Source organism: Siniperca chuatsi, linkage group LG5, assembly GCF_020085105.1.
Source record: "Siniperca chuatsi isolate FFG_IHB_CAS linkage group LG5, ASM2008510v1, whole genome shotgun sequence".
Taxonomy (NCBI): Eukaryota; Metazoa; Chordata; class Actinopteri; order Centrarchiformes; family Sinipercidae; genus Siniperca; species Siniperca chuatsi.
Window position 1 is genome coordinate 14,822,110 of NC_058046.1, and position 19,058 is coordinate 14,841,167.

General features: G+C 39.6%; 1 protein-coding gene across 17 annotated transcripts in view; it reads left to right on the forward strand.

Moving 5' to 3' along the window:
• Nucleotides 1–19,058, forward strand: part of trpm3 (transient receptor potential cation channel, subfamily M, member 3) — a 143,147-nt gene that overhangs the window by 30,141 nt on the left and 93,948 nt on the right. For 2 of the 17 annotated variants that reach the window (XM_044198030.1, XM_044198025.1), the window contains exon 1: nt 2,293–4,070. The exons of 11 other annotated variants lie outside the window; for them this stretch is intronic. In XM_044198030.1, the coding sequence (XP_044053965.1) occupies nt 3,981–4,070 (90 nt within the window). In that variant the 5' untranslated portion in view covers nt 2,293–3,980. Of the gene's footprint in view, nt 1–2,236; nt 4,071–19,058 lie in introns of those variants that run through there. 4 more of the 17 variants (XM_044198024.1, XM_044198021.1, XM_044198028.1 and 1 more) reach the window with 4 other exon arrangements.

The window sequence follows — 19,058 nt, forward strand, 5'->3', positions numbered from 1 at the left end:
AAAACATACTGAGAAACAATAACGAACACATACTTTTCTCCTCTCTTGCTTTCCCCTCACTCAATTCAGTTCAGGTTCTTTAATTAAATTCAGTAATTCTTTTGACAATATTGTCAGGACTCATTAAAATGTTTTGTATAAAATACAACAATAAAATTCCATGACTCTATCTCTTTCACTCAGATAGACACTCACTGATCTCCACTCTTTCACAAGCATTTTTCGCACAAATACCACCAGAGAGGATTCGCATTTTCAATGAGCGAGCAGCTTCTCGGGAGCCCCTGGCTTTGCTTGATTGACAAGTGGAAATGGGCTTCTTTCTCACTTCTGTCACAGTGCAGATGTCACAAGGTATACCTGTAGCAGAGATGTATCAGAGAAGAAATGGGCTACAGAGAACACCCACTCAGTGTTATTATACATAAATGTGCTCACACATTTACTTGTACATACAGCAGATGATGAAATGTACAGTTTCCTCATGTCTACTTGTGGGTTGTGAGTAAATTATTCAGACATTCACTGATGCACACACACAAATACACATTCTTACATTTACATAATACCACATAAATCCACATCTACAGGCACTAGAGCAACGTGACTTTAGCTGGTACATTAATCATGCTATCAGTACAGGGCAGTATCTGTTCAACTTGACTGTATATTCTGTTGTGATTCTTGTATAAAAATGCCATTCACCTCAATCAGTGTAGCACTCCATTTCCTGCTTCATCTGAAAATGTGAGTGAAAAAACATTTTTGTATATTTATCGTTTTGCCTTCACCATCTGATACAAGCTCTCAGCGCTGAAGCACTTAAGTACTTCACGGTAAATTGCCTCCCTCATCTGCCATGTTAAGCTCCCATGGGGAGAAATGTATCACTGGGAGAGAATTAAATCTCATATTGTCTGGTCTTGTTCTTTGCCAGTGCTTTAATACCTTTTAACGTTGTGATAATTAGAGTAACCAAGATGAGTGAGAGGATAAAACACACAAGACACTCTGTCTGCAGCTGGTGTGTGGAACTGGTGCCCCCTGGTGGTTGAAGTGTTTATGTTGCCTTTTTGGCAGGAAGATAATGCAGACTTGACTTAATCTGCTCAGTGTCCTGATGCATTTAGTAATAAAACAGCAGGCACTCTGGTTCTATTGCAGTAAAGTAATTGATAGTTTGATAATGATTCAGAATTCTTATTATAGCATTATATAGGAGTCAGATTTGAATGGTGGGGCCCAGGCTGAGGTGGGTATTGTGCATTAGAAGGTTGCCATCTAGAGTCAGAATGCAGACAGTGCAGGGTGATGCACTGAGCTAGATGTGTTTGTTGAACCATTTCATGGGGTGAGATGGAGAAGCAAGAGGGTTGGGGGGAAAAGGCACACTCTCACGCTACTCTCTTCCTACCACCCCCTCCTCCCACACACACTCACACACACACACACACCACATCTCCACAGTGACTAGCTTTACGGTTGACAGACAGATCTCCCAGAGGTCTTGGAGGTCCCCAGGGGAGCCGGTGTTCAGTGAGGTGGATATTCTTAATGTCAGTCCCTGACTGTCAGGGCAAAACACCTACTTACTGTGAGGTGGTGACTCAGGAGTAAATAGGACATGTACTAATACAGTATCAGAAACTGTATTAGTATCATTGATGGATTAGAAGGTTCCCTTTTATGAAATTTAAAATATAAGACAAACTGCTCCCTTTGTATTCTATGTCCATATTATAAGCTTACCTTTTATGTGTACGGATTCAGATATTTTGATGCTTAATGCAGTTACATTCATAGTGACTTTAATTTAAACCCTTTTGTTACAATGACAATGTGCAGTACATCCAAAAGGAGGCATCAGGTGCTGTCATCAACACCTTCGAACCTTCATTGTTTTTATCTCTGCATCAGAAACTCAAATCACACTGAATCACTCCTCAGCCAGTCCAAACATGCCAAATCTATCACACAGAGAGTTGTTAATTTGTGATTTTCACATCTTTTGTTAAGACAAGCATTTGGGTGTTTGAGTATTGTGAATCAGAAATTCACTGTAGACAAACAGTCTGAGTGGCTAGAAATAGAAATAAAGGCACACCAAATTCAACACCAACAAAGATGAAGCAAAAATAGCTGGCTCATTCTACCTTTTTTTTGGTAGTGTGCTTCATAATCAAGCATTCAAGTCTTTGAGAGCTGTACCACACTGATGAGGTTTGCCATTGTTGATATTTTCTAGGTTCCTACAGCTCTGTGTATGGTTGTAGCGTCTGATTACACTACAAAATGTAATTCTCCTTTTGCCCTAAAACAGTAAGAATAATTAGCCTTTAATCAAACCTGATAATCTCAGGCGTGGAAGTAGATGACAAATATTATACACAACTCGTGTATACTTAACATTAACGTAAAGTGAGATAACTGCAGGCATTTGTTTCTAAGGTGCTGGAAGGAAGAACAGCATAAAACTAAAAATATTTGGTTCACTTGTTAGTAGATGATTTAAAGACGCGTCAAACTGAGACAAACATTTGTTTTTATTTCTTTGTGAACATGGGTTAAACAGGCCTATATTTTCAATTTGATCAGTGGAGAAAGACAAAGAAATTCTCATTTTTGTCATCTAGAAATGAAACTCTTTAGTCATATGTGAATACACCTGTAATGTACAAAAATTGCAATTTGGGTCTTAAAGGATAATTGCAGCTTAACATTCATGCAAAAACAGCAAACTGAACTGCATCAAATGAGAGAGAGTGGTGGAGGTGCTGAGAGGCATTAAAAATGAGTTTATGCAATATGACAGTCACATCAACAGCCCTGTTTTTGGTGTTCTTTTTTAACCACTTAAGGGTTTTTCATGCGAAAATCTAATGTGTAACACGTGCAAATCAGTAAGTAGGTCGTACTTCTCTCCGCTGCCACAGTACCAAGTTGTTTCATGTGCTTCCATTTTCAAGCTCCATCTGAATTCACTCTATAAGACAGAGCGTTGACTCCACTTCACCCATTTCCCTTTTGACCACCATACAGTGCCTCAACACATCTCTTACCTCTCTTCCCATTCTCTCCATCTTGCCCTCTCTCTTTCTCTGTCTCTCTCTCTCTCCATCGCTCCTCTTTTTTTCCCATTCGCAGAAGCAATTGTTTTCTCTTGCATCCTATCCCCATAGTTTCAATTTCAGCTTGTTCATCAATTGTATTGGATCTTATCTTATGTCTCCCCATTCACTCTCTCTCTCCATCTCTCGGTCTCTCTCTCTCTTCCATTCTCCCTCTCTCTCTCTTTCTCTCATCTTGGAGACAGTAGTGTGCATGCAGCCTCAAATCTAAGCCGCTGCCTGTCAGGCTGCTCCGTTTATGCACTCTGCGCTGCGCTGCTCTCCTTTCCTTTCCGTCCTCTCCCCTTTGCGCTATACTGCGCTGCTCGTCTCTCCTCTCCTCACCTCACATCTCCATCTCTCCTCCTCTTTCTCTCTTCTTTCTCTTTCTCTACCTGCATCCCTCTCACACTACGCGCTCTTATCTCTGTTGTGCATTGCTGTGCTCTGCTCCATTGTTTGGGAAAATACTGTACACTCTGGGTTTTTTCGCGCCAGAGCTGAGTACACTCTGGCTACTGGTGGAAGAGGATTTAGATGCCCCTGGTGCTCCAGGTTTGGCTTGCCTCGGACTCTTTGGATCTGTGTGGGCCCGAGAGAAAGAGAGGAGAGGGAGGAAGGGGAGAGTGGGCAGAGAGCTGCCCAGGTAAGCTTCACCTTCTTGGGGAAGTAAAGGCTTCAAGGTGGTGGCAGTGTTGGTGGCGGTAGTGGTTGATGGTTGCCCGTCGAGGGTCATGCCCTGGGACTTGGTGCTTTTTGGCAGTTGGAGTTGGAGACCCTCTCCCATTTTTGCCCCCCTAGTGGGGCAGCATTGATCCTGGTGCCGGGAAAAGCTGCCGGGCACCAGTGGCCACACCGTGAAGAGTGGGCACCATGAACCAGCTGGATGCACCACGGCCACTCAACTGGACCATCAGAAAACTGTGCCATGCAGCCTTCCTGCCATCTGTACGCCTGCTAAAGGTAAAAGAACACAGGGGAAGGGAGAGTGGGAATGAACTAAAAAAATATATGCCCAGGGAGATGTATAGTAAAATATGTCAGGCAGCCCTTCTGCTATCCTGCTACTTTCCAAAGGAAGATAATTAGAAACGAATGCTGGAAAAGCTGCTATGCCACATCCCTGGCTTGCTTCAAGTGTACTTTGTGCATAACCCAGTGGATATAAGGCAGGCATTAAGGGTTATAGGGAAAGATGTAGTCAAAAATGAAGAGAAGTGTGGCAAAACTGCCAGCATAACAGCTAAACAACTCAGAAGGCAGCATAAAGATTTGGAAGTATTGGGATGCGCAGAGAGGGGAGGATAAAAATGGAGACAGGAAAAGCAGGAGCATGATGTTAGAAAGATGCTCATAGAGAGTGTGAGATAGAGAAATGGAAGAAGCAGTGACAAAGAAAGTGTTGAAAGAGAAAACGCAAAGATTTATAAATGATTGAGAGCAGGAAAAAAATGAAATAGGGTAGAGGACAAGACACTGACAACTAGAGATGGAAAGAAATCAGAGGGTGAGTCTGGATTACAGGGGTCCAGTGTTGGAAATAGCAAGAGGGTTGCACAAAGGGTGAAAGAGACCAAGCGAAAGGAATGACAGAGGCAAAATACAAGGGAAGAGATGATTTTGTAGACATGGGTAAGCAGAAATGTTAAATTAGAAATGACAGAGAGGACTGAGGAGGTTTAGGAAAGAGGTGGATGTGCAACATCAAATCCCAGTAGACAGGTGTTTAAATAAATTCAACAATGCACCTCAATGTAAAGCCTCATGTAGGACTTGCATTTTGTTCGAGTTAGCCTGGATTAGTTGGCAAACCACACCTTTTTATGTCATCACCTGAGCAGAGGTGTGTCATATAATGTGTGTGAATGAGTCTATATTAATCTGTGTACTTTCTCCTGTGTGCACTGATGTAAAGGCGAGCTGCTGTAACAAAGAGTTTCCCTTCGGGGATCAATAAAGTATTTCTGATTCTGATTCTGATCTGTATCTAAGCATGTGTGGGTGCATCTGTGTATGCGTGTTTTATAGCCTCTGTAAATTCAGAGTGGCTTTCTATGGCTTGTTTACACACATATGTAGCCTAAAACCTCATCTTTATTAATTGATGTGCTTTTATAAGCCATTTACAGGCACTCTATAAGGAGGGCTATTGCTGGAGGTCTTGAATGCCTGTTTAGACTTTGATCTGGGTTGTCTCACAGAACAGTGTCATTGTGATGTTGAACCACACAACCAGAGTACCTGGTCTTACATGTCAGGCATTTGCATTTGTATAGCCTGGTTAAATGAATATCATTGTAATCCATGATTGAATGTGCATCAGGTCTATTTGTGTGTGTCTGTCTGTGGATGTAGGCCTACATATTGTGGTTGTTCACACTTGCTTTACTGTGGAACTTTACATGAGGATGTACTTTTGTTAGTGTTGTCTCTATGCATGTGTGTTTAGAGTATTCAGAGCACCATATGGTGCTTTAAAAGTAACAGAATATATAACTTTTAGAAAAAACAATGCTCTTAAATTACACTAGTGAACATTTATAAATCAAAGGTGATTTTATTCCCAGAAATAAACATTTTTTTAAATAAAGTCATCAAAAAGTCCACTCCAAACACTCTGAAAAGTGTATGTGAATTTACACAAATTAGATTAAATTACATTTTCTTTCTCCCTAAACCGGATCTGTGAGCATCAAGACTTGAATAGATGATGTCATCAAGTGATATTTTTGAGATTTAGTGCATTGACACTGAATAAGTGATTCCCTCTGTGGGCTCATAACTACACCAAAATGAGTTTTATTTGAATTTAGGGCGCCCAGCTGTAAAACAGAAAATGTTCCCATCTCATATTCAGACTGTGTCCAACGACGGTTTACGAAGCAGCTCCAGAATTAACAACATCATTACCACAGTGTAGTCTCTGCTGTTTAGCTCAGGAGATACCTGCTCAAATGAATTAAAAATGAGTTGTAAAATATCATAAAAAATAACGGGAATTTTCATTCGGGGTGGATCTTTACTTCAAAGCTACAAGCTAATTTTTCATTTTGAGGTTGATGCCTTATGGTTTTGGTGTCAGTAGCAGCAGCTGAACCTGTAGGCTTGCCTGTGTTAGCACCATGGATGAAGCTACAGCAGCTTATGGTCCCTGAAACTGTGTCTACTGTATGTGAATCCTCTTAGGGAGACATCAGGCTGTCAGTGTGAAATTAACATAATAGGCCTGTCATTATTGTTGGAAATTTCTGCACGACAAGCACTTTCCTCCCATGTCCCTGTAACTTATTACCTGCCCGCTGCTGCCAACTACTGCCAACCGCACACTTACGCTTGTGTGTTCTTGTGAGTGTGACTACAATTTATAGGCTTTCAGAGATGTTTCCTGTGTTCCTTGGGCAGGAATATATTTCCCACAGATTGTGTGTGCGTGTTTTAGCGTAGGTGTGTGTGTACTTTTTTATGAGTATGTAAAATGCAGTGCTACAGGCACGTTGCAGCAAATATGTACTCTGCAGGCGCTTGTGTGTGAGGATATGATTTGAACCCTGTGGTCTGCTCAGAGTGGCATAAACAATTACAAAAAGTACATTTAATAATAACTGAAACCTTTATGTTTTATATTACATTGAAAATATGGTTAACACACCAAATAATGTTACTGTCTACATCATGTAAGCACTAGCACCATATCTGTCTCTTCAAAGCTAATGTAATGCAATCAAATATCATGTCTTATACAAACACACACAACCAACCTAACCTGCTGATATGCCCCCAGTAGTGATGCGCGGGTTGACCCATAACCCGCGGGTCTGGCGGGTTCGGGTAAGCTTTCTAGAAAATATCACGGGTTTGGGCAGGCGGGTTGAAAAGTGACAAAGCAGCATTCTGAGTAGGCTAAGTTATTAATAACATACTGAAACATTGCGTGCATTCCACCTTCTCTCCCCCCCTCTCTCTCTCACAAACACACACACACACACACACACACACAGTGCTGGATTCCAGCAACAAGTGAGCACGCTTTCAGCTCAGCTGGTCCTGAGGTTAAATCCTGGAACTGTGCACTCCATTCTTTTTCTACACAGTGCAGCCAAATGCTAGGCTAAAAAAGACAGTATAGACCTACCCATGTAGGCTACAATTTTGTTAAAATTCACTGTTTATTTAACCTAGATCTTCCCATGTGGGTGCAAGAGAAAGGGAGCACTCTGGACAGCTCCCCAGCTGCTCCCAGCAGCAGGATCAGCAACTTGAAGAGTGCCGCGGCACTCAGTCCTGACAAGTGTGCTACTATAATACATAAAGTTGTCGGTTTGCGGGTCGGGTCGGGTTTGGGCGGTTGATTAACGCATATTTTTGCGGGTCGGGCAGTGCGGATTTGCTTTCAGAACCCTGACCCGCGCATCAGTAGACCCCAGCCAGTGTTTCTTTTATGATTCACTGCAGTTAATAAATGTGTGTGTGCGTACAAATGTCCTTGAGTGCAAACCTGGTGTAAAGATGTTTATTCATTTGTGTGTTTCTGTCTATGGTTATATCTTTCAGTTCAGCTCAAAGATAAATATTGTCAAGTTCTGTGTCAGTGTGAATGGACTTAGGTCTTAGTGGATTTACAAGTAACCTCTAATGAGGATGATTTCCTGTCTAGTTATACAGAATGCAGATTTATTTAAGTTGAAGATATCCCCCAAATACATGTTTTTGTCTGCAAGTGCAGTATCGCTACACTAACTCAGTTTTATTAATGAGGCTAAACTGACAATGAATCAAGTTTGTACTGACATGAGTGTTCAACAAGTAATTCAATTCATTACAACAGCTTCTTATTGACCTTTAAAATGGCAAGCAATTGGTCAAGTGCCACTTCACAGAAGAAAAATGCCCCTAGTAGCTGGGGGGGAAGCTTGTGCTCTTTTATACAGAGCTTTACGAAAGATCTCTTTGCTGGATATGGTTGACAATGTAGATTTAATCCAGATTTTCTCTATGTCAGAGTTTGTGTCTTGTTCCTGAAATAATTATGTATTTGCAACATGGACAGCAGAGATTTTACAAGTTTAAGCCTGGGATTTTGTGTAGACTCAGTGGGATAAAGTGTGAAACGGGGAAACAATATTGGACAGAGATTTGGAAATGGAAAATCTGTCTTCTGTCATCCTTTCTTGGCGACTTTAATGCTTGTTTCATATCCACCATAATTCTATTTGTTTTTGCTTTATGCAGTGACAGCCTTTCTTATCTTATCCTTTTTTTATTCTTACTTTTGATCATCATATACGCATACATTAAGTTGTCTTAACTGCCTGTGCTCTAAGAGTTTCAAAACAATTTTATTTCACATCTACTCACTCTTTTAGGAAATCAGTGTTAATACCTCTGCAGTACTGTGCAGTAACTGTGTAAAGAAAATGCTGCATACAGTGAATACAGTAATAATCCTTTCTTTGGTTCTCTTCATGAAGTCATTCATTTTCTGCCCCCCCTCTCTTGTCTCTACCCTCTCTTTCATCTTCTTTTTCACACTTTTTCTCTTTTTGTTACAATTTCCTCTGTCTCTCTCTCTTCCTTTGTTATTCCATTGCCTTCCATAATCATAAAGCATAGTTAACACTCCATCTTATGCAAAATACATGGGGGGCGGGATGTTACTGCTAAAAAAATAAATATATCTCTCTAATGCTAAAAATAAATTTGTATTACATAAAAAGATACTGTTGCAGTGCTTCATATCATGTAGTTTAGCTACGAGGAGTGAATATGTATGAGAGTTCATCTTACACAGCAATCTAACAATGATATTCATAAAAATCTTCTATTCTTAACGTGAATTCTGACACCTACAATATACAGTATATCCAAGGAGCAAAGTACAATCTGTCACCCATAGGTGGCACCACCCATTTTTGTATCTACAGTAGATACAGTAAGGTAGATACCAGTAGATCTCAGCACAATAGTAGTATGTTAGTAAAACTAACATTTTAAAGTTTGATGGTTCCTTGTACCCATACATCTGTACTCTTTTAAAGAGTGTAATATATTCACTGGGTTGATAAGTGTCTGTGTGCACAAAACATCCTATTACTGTTTTTTGAACAGGTTAACAGATGTAATGTGATTGTTGGAGCAGCTATAGTGTTGCAACAGGTTTTTTTTTTAGTACAACAAATGTCATCATTTACACATTCTGATAAATTATTAAGATTGGGACAGCAGGGATTGTTCCAATTACCAAGCTCTCGGAAACCACTGATTAGCTAAATAAGATTTTCCATGATAACCCATAATACGCACGTTACATTAGGATCTTCGTGTGCATTTTATTGTTATTATTATTTAGTTTATTTAAGCAGGGGAAGTGCACATAACCAAAAACAATGGCAGATGATGTGTTGCTCTCAATAATGTTGTTCCAGAGAATAATAATAGCTGCTCTCCAATACTATTTGTAGTCCCTGTGTTACATAACATGTTTTTACAACATTACAACAAACAAAAGTGTCACGAATAATACAATGAATTACAAACCCCAGTTGAAAAACTACATTTAAAAAATGCAATTTACATATACACACATAAAACATCATTATGTGGAAGGGAATTCAGCATATGTACAGTACATGTACAGAGAAAACTAGCTGCTCATCTGATATTTCTACATGCTGTTCACTTATGCAAGTGCATTGGAGGTCAGTCTTGTTTCTCCCAAAATCTCCTTACTCTTTTTCTCTCTTACTTCCACACTTACTGACAGATCCCAACGTGTTGAGAACAAATGCTATTTGAGTGTTGAATGAAATTGGAGGAAACAACGTGTTGTCACGTACACGCCTACGGGAGGATCCTTTCCCATTTCTCTTATGCTTCCGCTTTTTCTTCTTCGCTGTGTGAACAGGCCTTAAAGTCACAGGATGTTTCAAAGCTTGCTTGTTTATGTTTCAGTTAACCAGCAAATACAGCATTTATGAGATTTCAATTAAAACAGTATCTCACTAATGAGCCAAAATGAGAACATAAGCTGCCAATTAACACCTAATTCCTTTATTCTAGCACAAAGACTTTATATTTCCTATTTGGCACGCTTCCACGCAACATCATGGGAAGTAAAACAAGCTGTTGGCAAATTTGTTTTTATGCTTTCTAAAATATCTGGTTCTTTACACAAGAAGCCAGCTCAAGGAAACAAGGTGTCGTCATGCTCTTTGATTCTAAATGCATTTGTCCTGAATTAATAACACTACCTAACAGTCAGGTGCTGAATCATTTATGAGAATCAATACTGAAAGGACCTGCAGTTTCCGAATAAATGTATAATTTGGCAAACCACTTCTAGCTTTCAATGTGGAAATTTCTCACAAGCTAGTGTACAGACATCAATGGCACACAAACACACAGACACACAAATGCTAATTCCATATCCATCCACTCATAGCTCCCATACCTTGTAGTCAGAACAGCAGCATCCATGACACTACCAGTAGAGTTATGAACTCTGAACGCTGACCTTTGACCTGTGAACTGTCAGGGGGAATCATATGCTGGTAATGGAGGGCTATTTAATTATGTATACTATACTCATTCATGACTTACTATAGGATAGTAAGTCATGAATCCTTCTGATACGCTTTATGTACATTATATACTGGTGTAGAAAGTGTGACACTGGTATTGGGAGAATTTATAGTGTGTATTTATGTATACATTGCTTGGGTTGTCTGTGTGTGCAAAGATTTGTGTGTGTAGTTTGTAGCTGGTGGATTTTATGTGCAGCTCTATGCTATTGCATGTTTCTTTAAACCCACATGTTATATTTGGTTTGATTGCAGTATTGCAGAACCTAACCTTTGAAGTATTTGAACATCACCATTCCTCAGCATGTAGACATGGCTGATAAGAATACCAGGGAGTATCTGACTTGAATTCAGACCCACAACATTAAAAACACAGCATTATTTCTACTGGTGAGAATTTGTATTTACAAAGTAGGAACTAGTATGTGATGAGGAAACCATTAAAGCATGAATAAGCTTAATTGAAAATACCCTTACTTGCTGTCTTGCCAAGAGTTAGATGAGATGATCAATACCACTCTCATTTCTGTCAGTTCAATATGAAGCTGGAGCCAGGCGCAGGTTAGCTTAGCTTAGGATAAAGACTGGATACAGGGGGAAACAGCTAGCCTGACTCTGTCCAAACGTACAGTACGTACACTGCAATTTATCATTTTTACACTTTGGTAAAGCTTCCCAAAATGTTGAGCTATTCTGCAAATACACCATGAAATTTAATTCAAATTCTTTACACAAATCAAAGTATAGAGGTGGTATGGATGCAGTACCAACTTAATAAATCACTTTAATTAGTTAAGTGGTACTGTTGTAGTGTGTGCTTGCCTAGAATGGGGAATGAGGCTATTTCATACATGTTAGACTGTGTGTGTGTCTGTTTATGTATCAGGTTTGGCTGGTTGTTGTTATGCATTATGGCATATTCATGTATGCATGGATCACTACGTAATGTACAGCTAATCAGTAGGTCAACAATAAATCCACTAAATACATTTCCATTTAATCACTCACATATAATTGTCAAGGCTGTTAAGATAATGAAAAGGCTCGCTGAGGTGCGAGGGGAGAACAGGAAAAGTATTGAAATTGCATCCCAAACTCAGGAGACTAAAATTAGAGGTTCTATAATGTGAGAGCTGAAGCCATATTGTTACTGAGGTATAATTGTGTATAATCAATCGAGCTTTTGTTCACATTGAACTAAAGCCAGCCAATCAGTGTGACAGTGACTTTGACAGTGTGGTGAAATGCAGCTAGATTAGTTGACTCAGCACCATGGACAGCGACTGCACAGCATCTCAGACTCAAAGCTCTGATACTGAAGACACAGTGATAGTCCAAATCCCAGCCTGAGATGTTATTTTATTTTATACTCAGTACAGTCAGTGTCATTCAGTAGGGCTACAACTAACAGTTATTTCCATTATCGATTAATGTACCAATTTTTTTCTCCTTTAATCGTTATGTTTATAAAAATGACTGGAAATAGTGAAAAATTCTTATCACAATTTACCAGAGCCGTACGTAAGTATATGTACATATTCAGATTTTTGTCCAACCAGTGCTCAGTCCAAAACCTAAAGACATTCAGTTTATTATCAGGTAAGACAAAGAAAACAATTAATCGATTATCTTCTCCTCTGTCAGTCGACTAATCAATTCATCGACTAATCATTTCAACTTTACTATTCATAATAGTACTGTACTTTTGATATTGAAATAGCTTCAGTGACAAAAGTCATCATATGGTGTAAACAGTTCTACCGTATTTTAACAAATTTATAATAGTGATTATTTTCTATCACTGCACTTCCCATGATGTTTTACTAACAGCACATGTGCTGTTGAGACTGAATGGGTGGTGTAGATTTAGACTGTTTGAGAATAATCTTTGTTCCTTTGCTCAGATTTTATTTTAAAATACAGTTGTTGATAGCCATGATACAGTAGCCTTAGAATTAAATAAGATAGCACGTCTTGCCCAGAAGTGAGATGGGACTGCCTATAGCAGAAAATAGGTGAGTGTGTTTCAGTGTGTGTGACATGAAATAACACACGTACCCTTATTAGAATGTGCACTGATAGAGTGTCACCTGTTTAAACCTTAGACTAACTCATGGGAATGGACGTGTGGGCATGCCTGTCTGTGGATGTCAGAGCATGTGGTAGTCTGTAAATAATTGATAAGGCCTTGGTAATTGTGGTGTGTGTTTGTGTGTCTGTGCGTTTATGTGTGTGTGTGTGTGTGTGTGTGTGTGTGTGTGTGTGTGTGTGTGTGTGTGTGTGTGTGAGTGTGAAAGGCTGAGTCATGATATAACTTCTCCAGATTCTAACCTATTATAAACACTATGCAAGCTTCTGGTTGACTGCAGTAAATTAGCCTGCACTGTTTATTGACCCAGTTCAACGCCCCAAAACCTGGTAGAGAATTCTTATTTTTCACACCCAACCTGCCTGGTTGCACAAATTGAGGTGCCATTTATCACGCAAAGAAGACTGAGAAGAGTGAATATTATTGTTTTCAGACTTTGCATATTGCTGATTTAATATTTTTTCTCAGTGCTGAAGGAGATTAAATGTTTGGAGCTGTGCATAGTAGTATCTGTTGCATAAACAGTTACAATATTTGGGCCTTTATCATTTTAAGACATCAAATAAAAGTTATTTGAGTTATTAGTTTTTATTCCTTCATTTTAGGGTTGCCTGCACATGATTGTTTTAGCCTCACAGATGTGTGGAGTACACATTAATCATTGTTAAGATTTTTATTTAATTTTAACACTCCACTGAAAAAAAATGTGAAGTTTGTTAAGTTTCTTTGCAAAAAGAGTGAGCTTTGTGGTTGGTTGCTAATGATCTGTTCTCCATGAAAATATAGCATATCTGGCACCTTATCTGTTGTGTTGGAGGGCTGGTGCTTCAGTGTGACAGCCAAACGAAAAGGAGTGAATAAAAGATTTTTTTAATATGAAGAGTGTTGAAAGAGAATAAGATTCTTTATGACAGGAAGAGTCTTTTAACAAAATGCTTTGATCTTAGAGAGCACTGGAACAGAGCGCTCTCTCTCTCTGCCTGTCCTGCCTTATGTAATGTCTCATTTCATCACTCTCTCAATCTGTGCCTTTCTATCTGTTTTTCTTACTGCTTCAGCATCCACGTCTATCAGTGCTACGCTGATAAGTACTCTCAACTCTGTCTCATATTCTCTCTATTGATCAGGAAAACCTACGCCATCAGAATCTACTGCATATTCATACAAAAAACTGTTTTCATCATGTTACTGAATCACATTGCCATTATTATATCGGTTATTATTCAACATGCTTTGATAAGGATCTAGGGTTCCTGTATGAGAGCAGTTGCCATATTTAAAGGAATAGTTTGACATTTTGGGCAATACACTTATCAGCTTTCTGAGTAAGAGTTAGTTGAGAAGAGCGATACCACTCCCATGTCTTTCTATTAAGTACTGTATAAATCAAGAACTAGGCCTAATTAGCTTAGCTTAGCATAAAGTCTCCACTGGTTGCCTGGCAACCTCATAGTGAGGACAAGACTCCAGGAATTCTCTGCGCCCCGGCCGCTGGTTACCAACAAATTGTTTCAGCACCTAACTACCTGTAAAACCGCAACTTGTTGAACAAACGAGGCAGGCTCGCTGTTTCCCCCTGCTTCCAGTCTTTATGCTAATCTAAACTAATCCCCCTACTGGCTCTTGCTTTATACTGGCATTGATTTTCTCATATGACTCAAGCAAATAAGTGTATTTCTCAAAATGTCAAACTATTCTTCTAACATATTCAAACTGACTGGCCAGCCCACAAAATCCCTATAGTTCAAATGTTTTATCTAATTTTGATTCTGGTACTTGGAACTAATTATGCTTTGATGTTGTTCTGTTGTTCAGCTGCCCAGCAATGTGCTGCACTGTGCAGTGATGTGTACAGTGTAAGTGGGACAGGTCATCAACACGCACACACATTTTGGTCAATACCCTAATGATCTCTTCTGTCTCAAGATACACTTCTTTATTTAAGGCCTTTAACACATTTTTTATTGCCAATCAATATGAGATCTTCAATAACAGTTTGAAAGCCTTTCAACCATTCAAAAGTGCACTCAGGAATGGGAGCAGCTTTAGTTCCCCCGAATGCCTCCTCTGAAATGTTGGATCAACACACATACACACTAGAACTCCAAAACAAAAACACATGCTGCTAAATATCATGCACACACATACAACACTAAATACTCTCATTTGCACACAACAGCTAACTCCCAGAACACCCACACACACAAGCACACAAACAGGCACCTAAAACAGGTAAACCAGAGAGATAATGTTATTTTATTGCAAGTATGTGATTAGCCTGCTTCCTCTCTGGCTTAGAGTTGCAATGATGCTTTTAATAGAAGTGCATTCCCTCTCCAGCAAAATGGAGTCTGTACCCAGTGGAGGCATTAGGGTTTTTTCCTCAGCTGAAATAATACACACTCATGCACTCATGTACACACACGCACACACATACATGCATGTGATTCATGAAGAGCATGAAGGGTCTTTGAAGATCAGCTTTAACATTAATCCACAATTTTTAAATCTGGTGAAAAATAGGCTGGATTCATGTGTGTCACTATGGGCCTCACAGGAATTAAGATCACATGTATGCAAATTGTCCTCTCCATTTCTTTTTCCCTCTCCATCTTTCCTTCCCTGCATCCCAGCCTTGATCTCTATTTTTCTCTCTCTTACTCTCAATATTGCCTCCCAACCTTATCAACCTCTATCACTCTAACTTTTGTCCCCTTTAAATGGGATGAACTCTAAATCTCACGGCACAGCTATAGGACAGCACCCCAGGGAGTTCTACCAGCTGCATGTACATGTGTATGCATAAGTCCGCCAATATTTCAGTATAAATTTGTTTCCAATGCATGGAAATATAGCGGATGGGTGTGGGAACAGGACTGAGAAAAAGTATGGAGGTGTAAAAGAATGTGAGAATAGACCAATTTTATCACAAAGGTAAATGAGATTGTATGCTTGTGTGTGTGAGTGTGTGCTTTTATATGTGCATTTGTGCATCGGTGTGTGTGTAAGTGTATTTTGGGGTAACGCGTTGAGTATGTGAGAGACATTAGAGGGAGATGTGTGTGAGTATGTGCCTGCGTGTGTGTGTGTGTGTGTGTGTGTGTAGGGGGTGGGGGGTAAATTGGATATTGGGACATGGAAAATGAAAGTGAACAGCATGGCCGCACAGGGCTATTTTTGTCCTTCCATCCATCTCTCAGTCCTTCTCACGCTCTCTCAGTTCTGGATTCCTCTTTTTTCTCTCCCTGTCATCGCTCCCTTTCTCCTCGTGTCCAATATATTTGATATATCTGTGGCCATATCAGCCCAGTCAAACCAGTCCACCCTCTCAATATCCCATCTCTTAGACTGTGGTTACAGTCCCTATCCTGAAGGGATGGCTGTCATTTTACATCTAAGAGGCTATTATAGCAGCGCTCCACTTTGGTTTCCAAAGTGCAGTTTTTACAACAGCCAGTCTAAAATTATCTCCTCTCATAAATCATTTCCACACACAGCCTTTTAAATGTCCTGCAAAATTCTGCATCCAAACGTCAGATTTTCAGACTTTCCCATATTTATTGCATAATATTTAGTTATGTACTCTCGGTTGTCTTTATTTATTTTATTTTTTTTAAATATTCACACTTTACTAAAGTAGCACTGTTGTTATGCCCCTGGGGAGAATTCTTTGGAAAATTCTGCAATAGTTATGCAGGATTTACCTCCACTGCTTTTCATCTTTTCCTTACCCGCTTCTACAGTAGACAGCTCAGCTATGGTACATTAATCTGTATCTATGAAAATTCAATTTCTGCCTCAGCCATAGTAAGAGATGATTTTCATACAAAGAGAAATGAGAATCACTGGCTGACCAGATAGGTAGCAGGTTGGGATTTATTGGACAGGAATGATACAGATTGTGATCAAATGTAGTCAGAAGGTCATTTGTAGAAACAGTTACTGTATGAAGTGTGTTTACTAAAGAACAAATAAACGTTTCACTTAACAGCTTGTTGGCATTTCAGCATGGATTTTTGTAAATGGTTGTTCCCATGTGCGCACAGAAGGCACAGAAAATGTATTTGAAAGCACAGATTGTCATTTGTATAATTATGTGAAACCTAAACCTTTTATATAGCCTACCTGGACACTATTCTGTACAGCTGTGCAGCTATAGCTTTGGTATTTCTCTAAATACATGCCACTTCTTTCTGTTCTTAGATACTTTGCACATACATGCAGTATGGATATTCTAATACTGTGCCTCCCTCTAGAGTGTGCAACAATAGTGGCAGAACATCAAGAGGATTATACACTCTGTGAGGACAACCAGAGACTTAGACAGCACTGCTCTCTCTGCCTGCCTTTCAGCCTGATCCCAAAAGGCAGGAGGAAAGTAGGATGCATCACTTTCCCAGAGCGAAAGAGAGGGGAGAAAAATAGCAAAGGGAAGAAAATGAACAGAGACAATAATAAAGGAAAAACAAAGTAAATAGCTAAGTGAGGAGAAATGAATGAATGGGCAGACGGAAAGAGGTACAGGAAATAGGATGCAGGAAGTCTGTGTAATGATGAATGTGTGCCTGGTGCTCTGTTGGATTGTTGGCAGGTGCTGTGCTGCTGAGCACCAGTTTTAGTCCTGCCAGCAACCTTATGTAATGAAGCTTTATCCCTGTCACTCCATGAGGGTGAGAAGTACAGCAGCACATTACCTTCCTTCTGTATAAGTGCGGTGAAGAAATATCGAGCTGGAGATCATTAATGGAGAACATGAATGGGACTTGCTTGCTCAGCTTCTCATTTTTGGCTCTTAATAGATTACATCTTCAACTCAACTCGATCAGTTATGTTAAAATGGGTTTACTTTAGAAAAAGCTTGTTCAAATATAACATTGCATTTGACTTTGAAGGTCGTTTCACTTTCAGTTTCAATTGGATCGGTTGCTGAATCATTAATATGCTAATTAGTGCTGATGACTGTAATTTTCACAGATTGGGAATGGAATTAGACATTTTGTATATTTTTGTAAGTAAATGGGTGTCCTAGCTCTTACTTAAAGTACAGTGCCAGTTGTTTAAATGACAATAAGCAAAAGGTTTCAGCTTAGAACACTACAGCTGCCAGGAGGCCCCTAAACTCTGACATTACAAATGTGAAATCCTCTACTCATTTTTTGCCTAATTATTTAACATTTTCTATCTGTTTTTGTATGTAAACTTTCCACAAAGAGTATAAAATGTACTAATCAGACATTCAATTCTACCAGATTCTTTCAAAGATTTCAACTGTTGTTAATCTAGTCTAGAAAGACCAAGACTAGATCTGAGCTAACAAAAAAACTATTAACAATACTGATTAACTATAAAGTTAATGAGACACTGACTTTGTGCTTAGTGCAAAACATGCACCAAGCTGTTCTAGAAAGAGAGAGATGATCGTTCTAACTTCACATACGCAGATTGTGTACAACAACACGTAAATGATCTGCATGCATGTAAATGGTGAATTACTTTGTTGCTGCATTTGTTGCTTTGCCATGCTTCTTTTTAAGGATCACCACCATTCTTACACAAATGTTGCCAGTCCTATTTCAGGTCAAAGTCACAGGGTCAGGAGAACAGGCAAACATTGCATGGTTGAGAGGAGCTGGGTTGAAACAGAAAAAAACAACACTTGTTTTTACGAACCGGCTTTCTTGTCCTGAAGTGTATGTATATTATATGTGTATGTTTGTACTGGTAAAGAGGGTCAGGTGCTTCACAGTAGCTGCTGCCAAGGGAGGCAGACAAAGAAAGCCTAGACCACAGAGAGGCTGGAAATGAGAGTAGCTATTTGGGGAAACCTCACACACTCCCTAGCTCTGCACCACAGGTGAAGAGAGAGACACACATGAGTCATTTCATGGGCAGACACCAGCTCATGAGTATGCATGAGGATGCAAAGTACACATCCACTGAGACATGTGTGTACATTAATGTATGTGTGTGTGTGATAGCATACGTGAAGTTAAACGTGTGCGCATTCACGCACTTTGTATGTGCCCATGCATGCCATGGGCACACACACACACACACTATCTCTCTATCGCATATAGTGCATATTTGCATGTTTGCATGGAGGCATTTTCCCCCATGGAACTGAATAGATTGATAGAACAGGGCAGGTCGGCGAGGTGGGAATAGGGGAAAGAAAAGCAATTAAAGTGGCAGTCAAATGGTAGCGGTGCAGCAGAGCATCGGATGGAGTCAGTCCCTAGCTTAATTACGCTTAGCCCTAACCATGAGATGTGTCATTATGACACA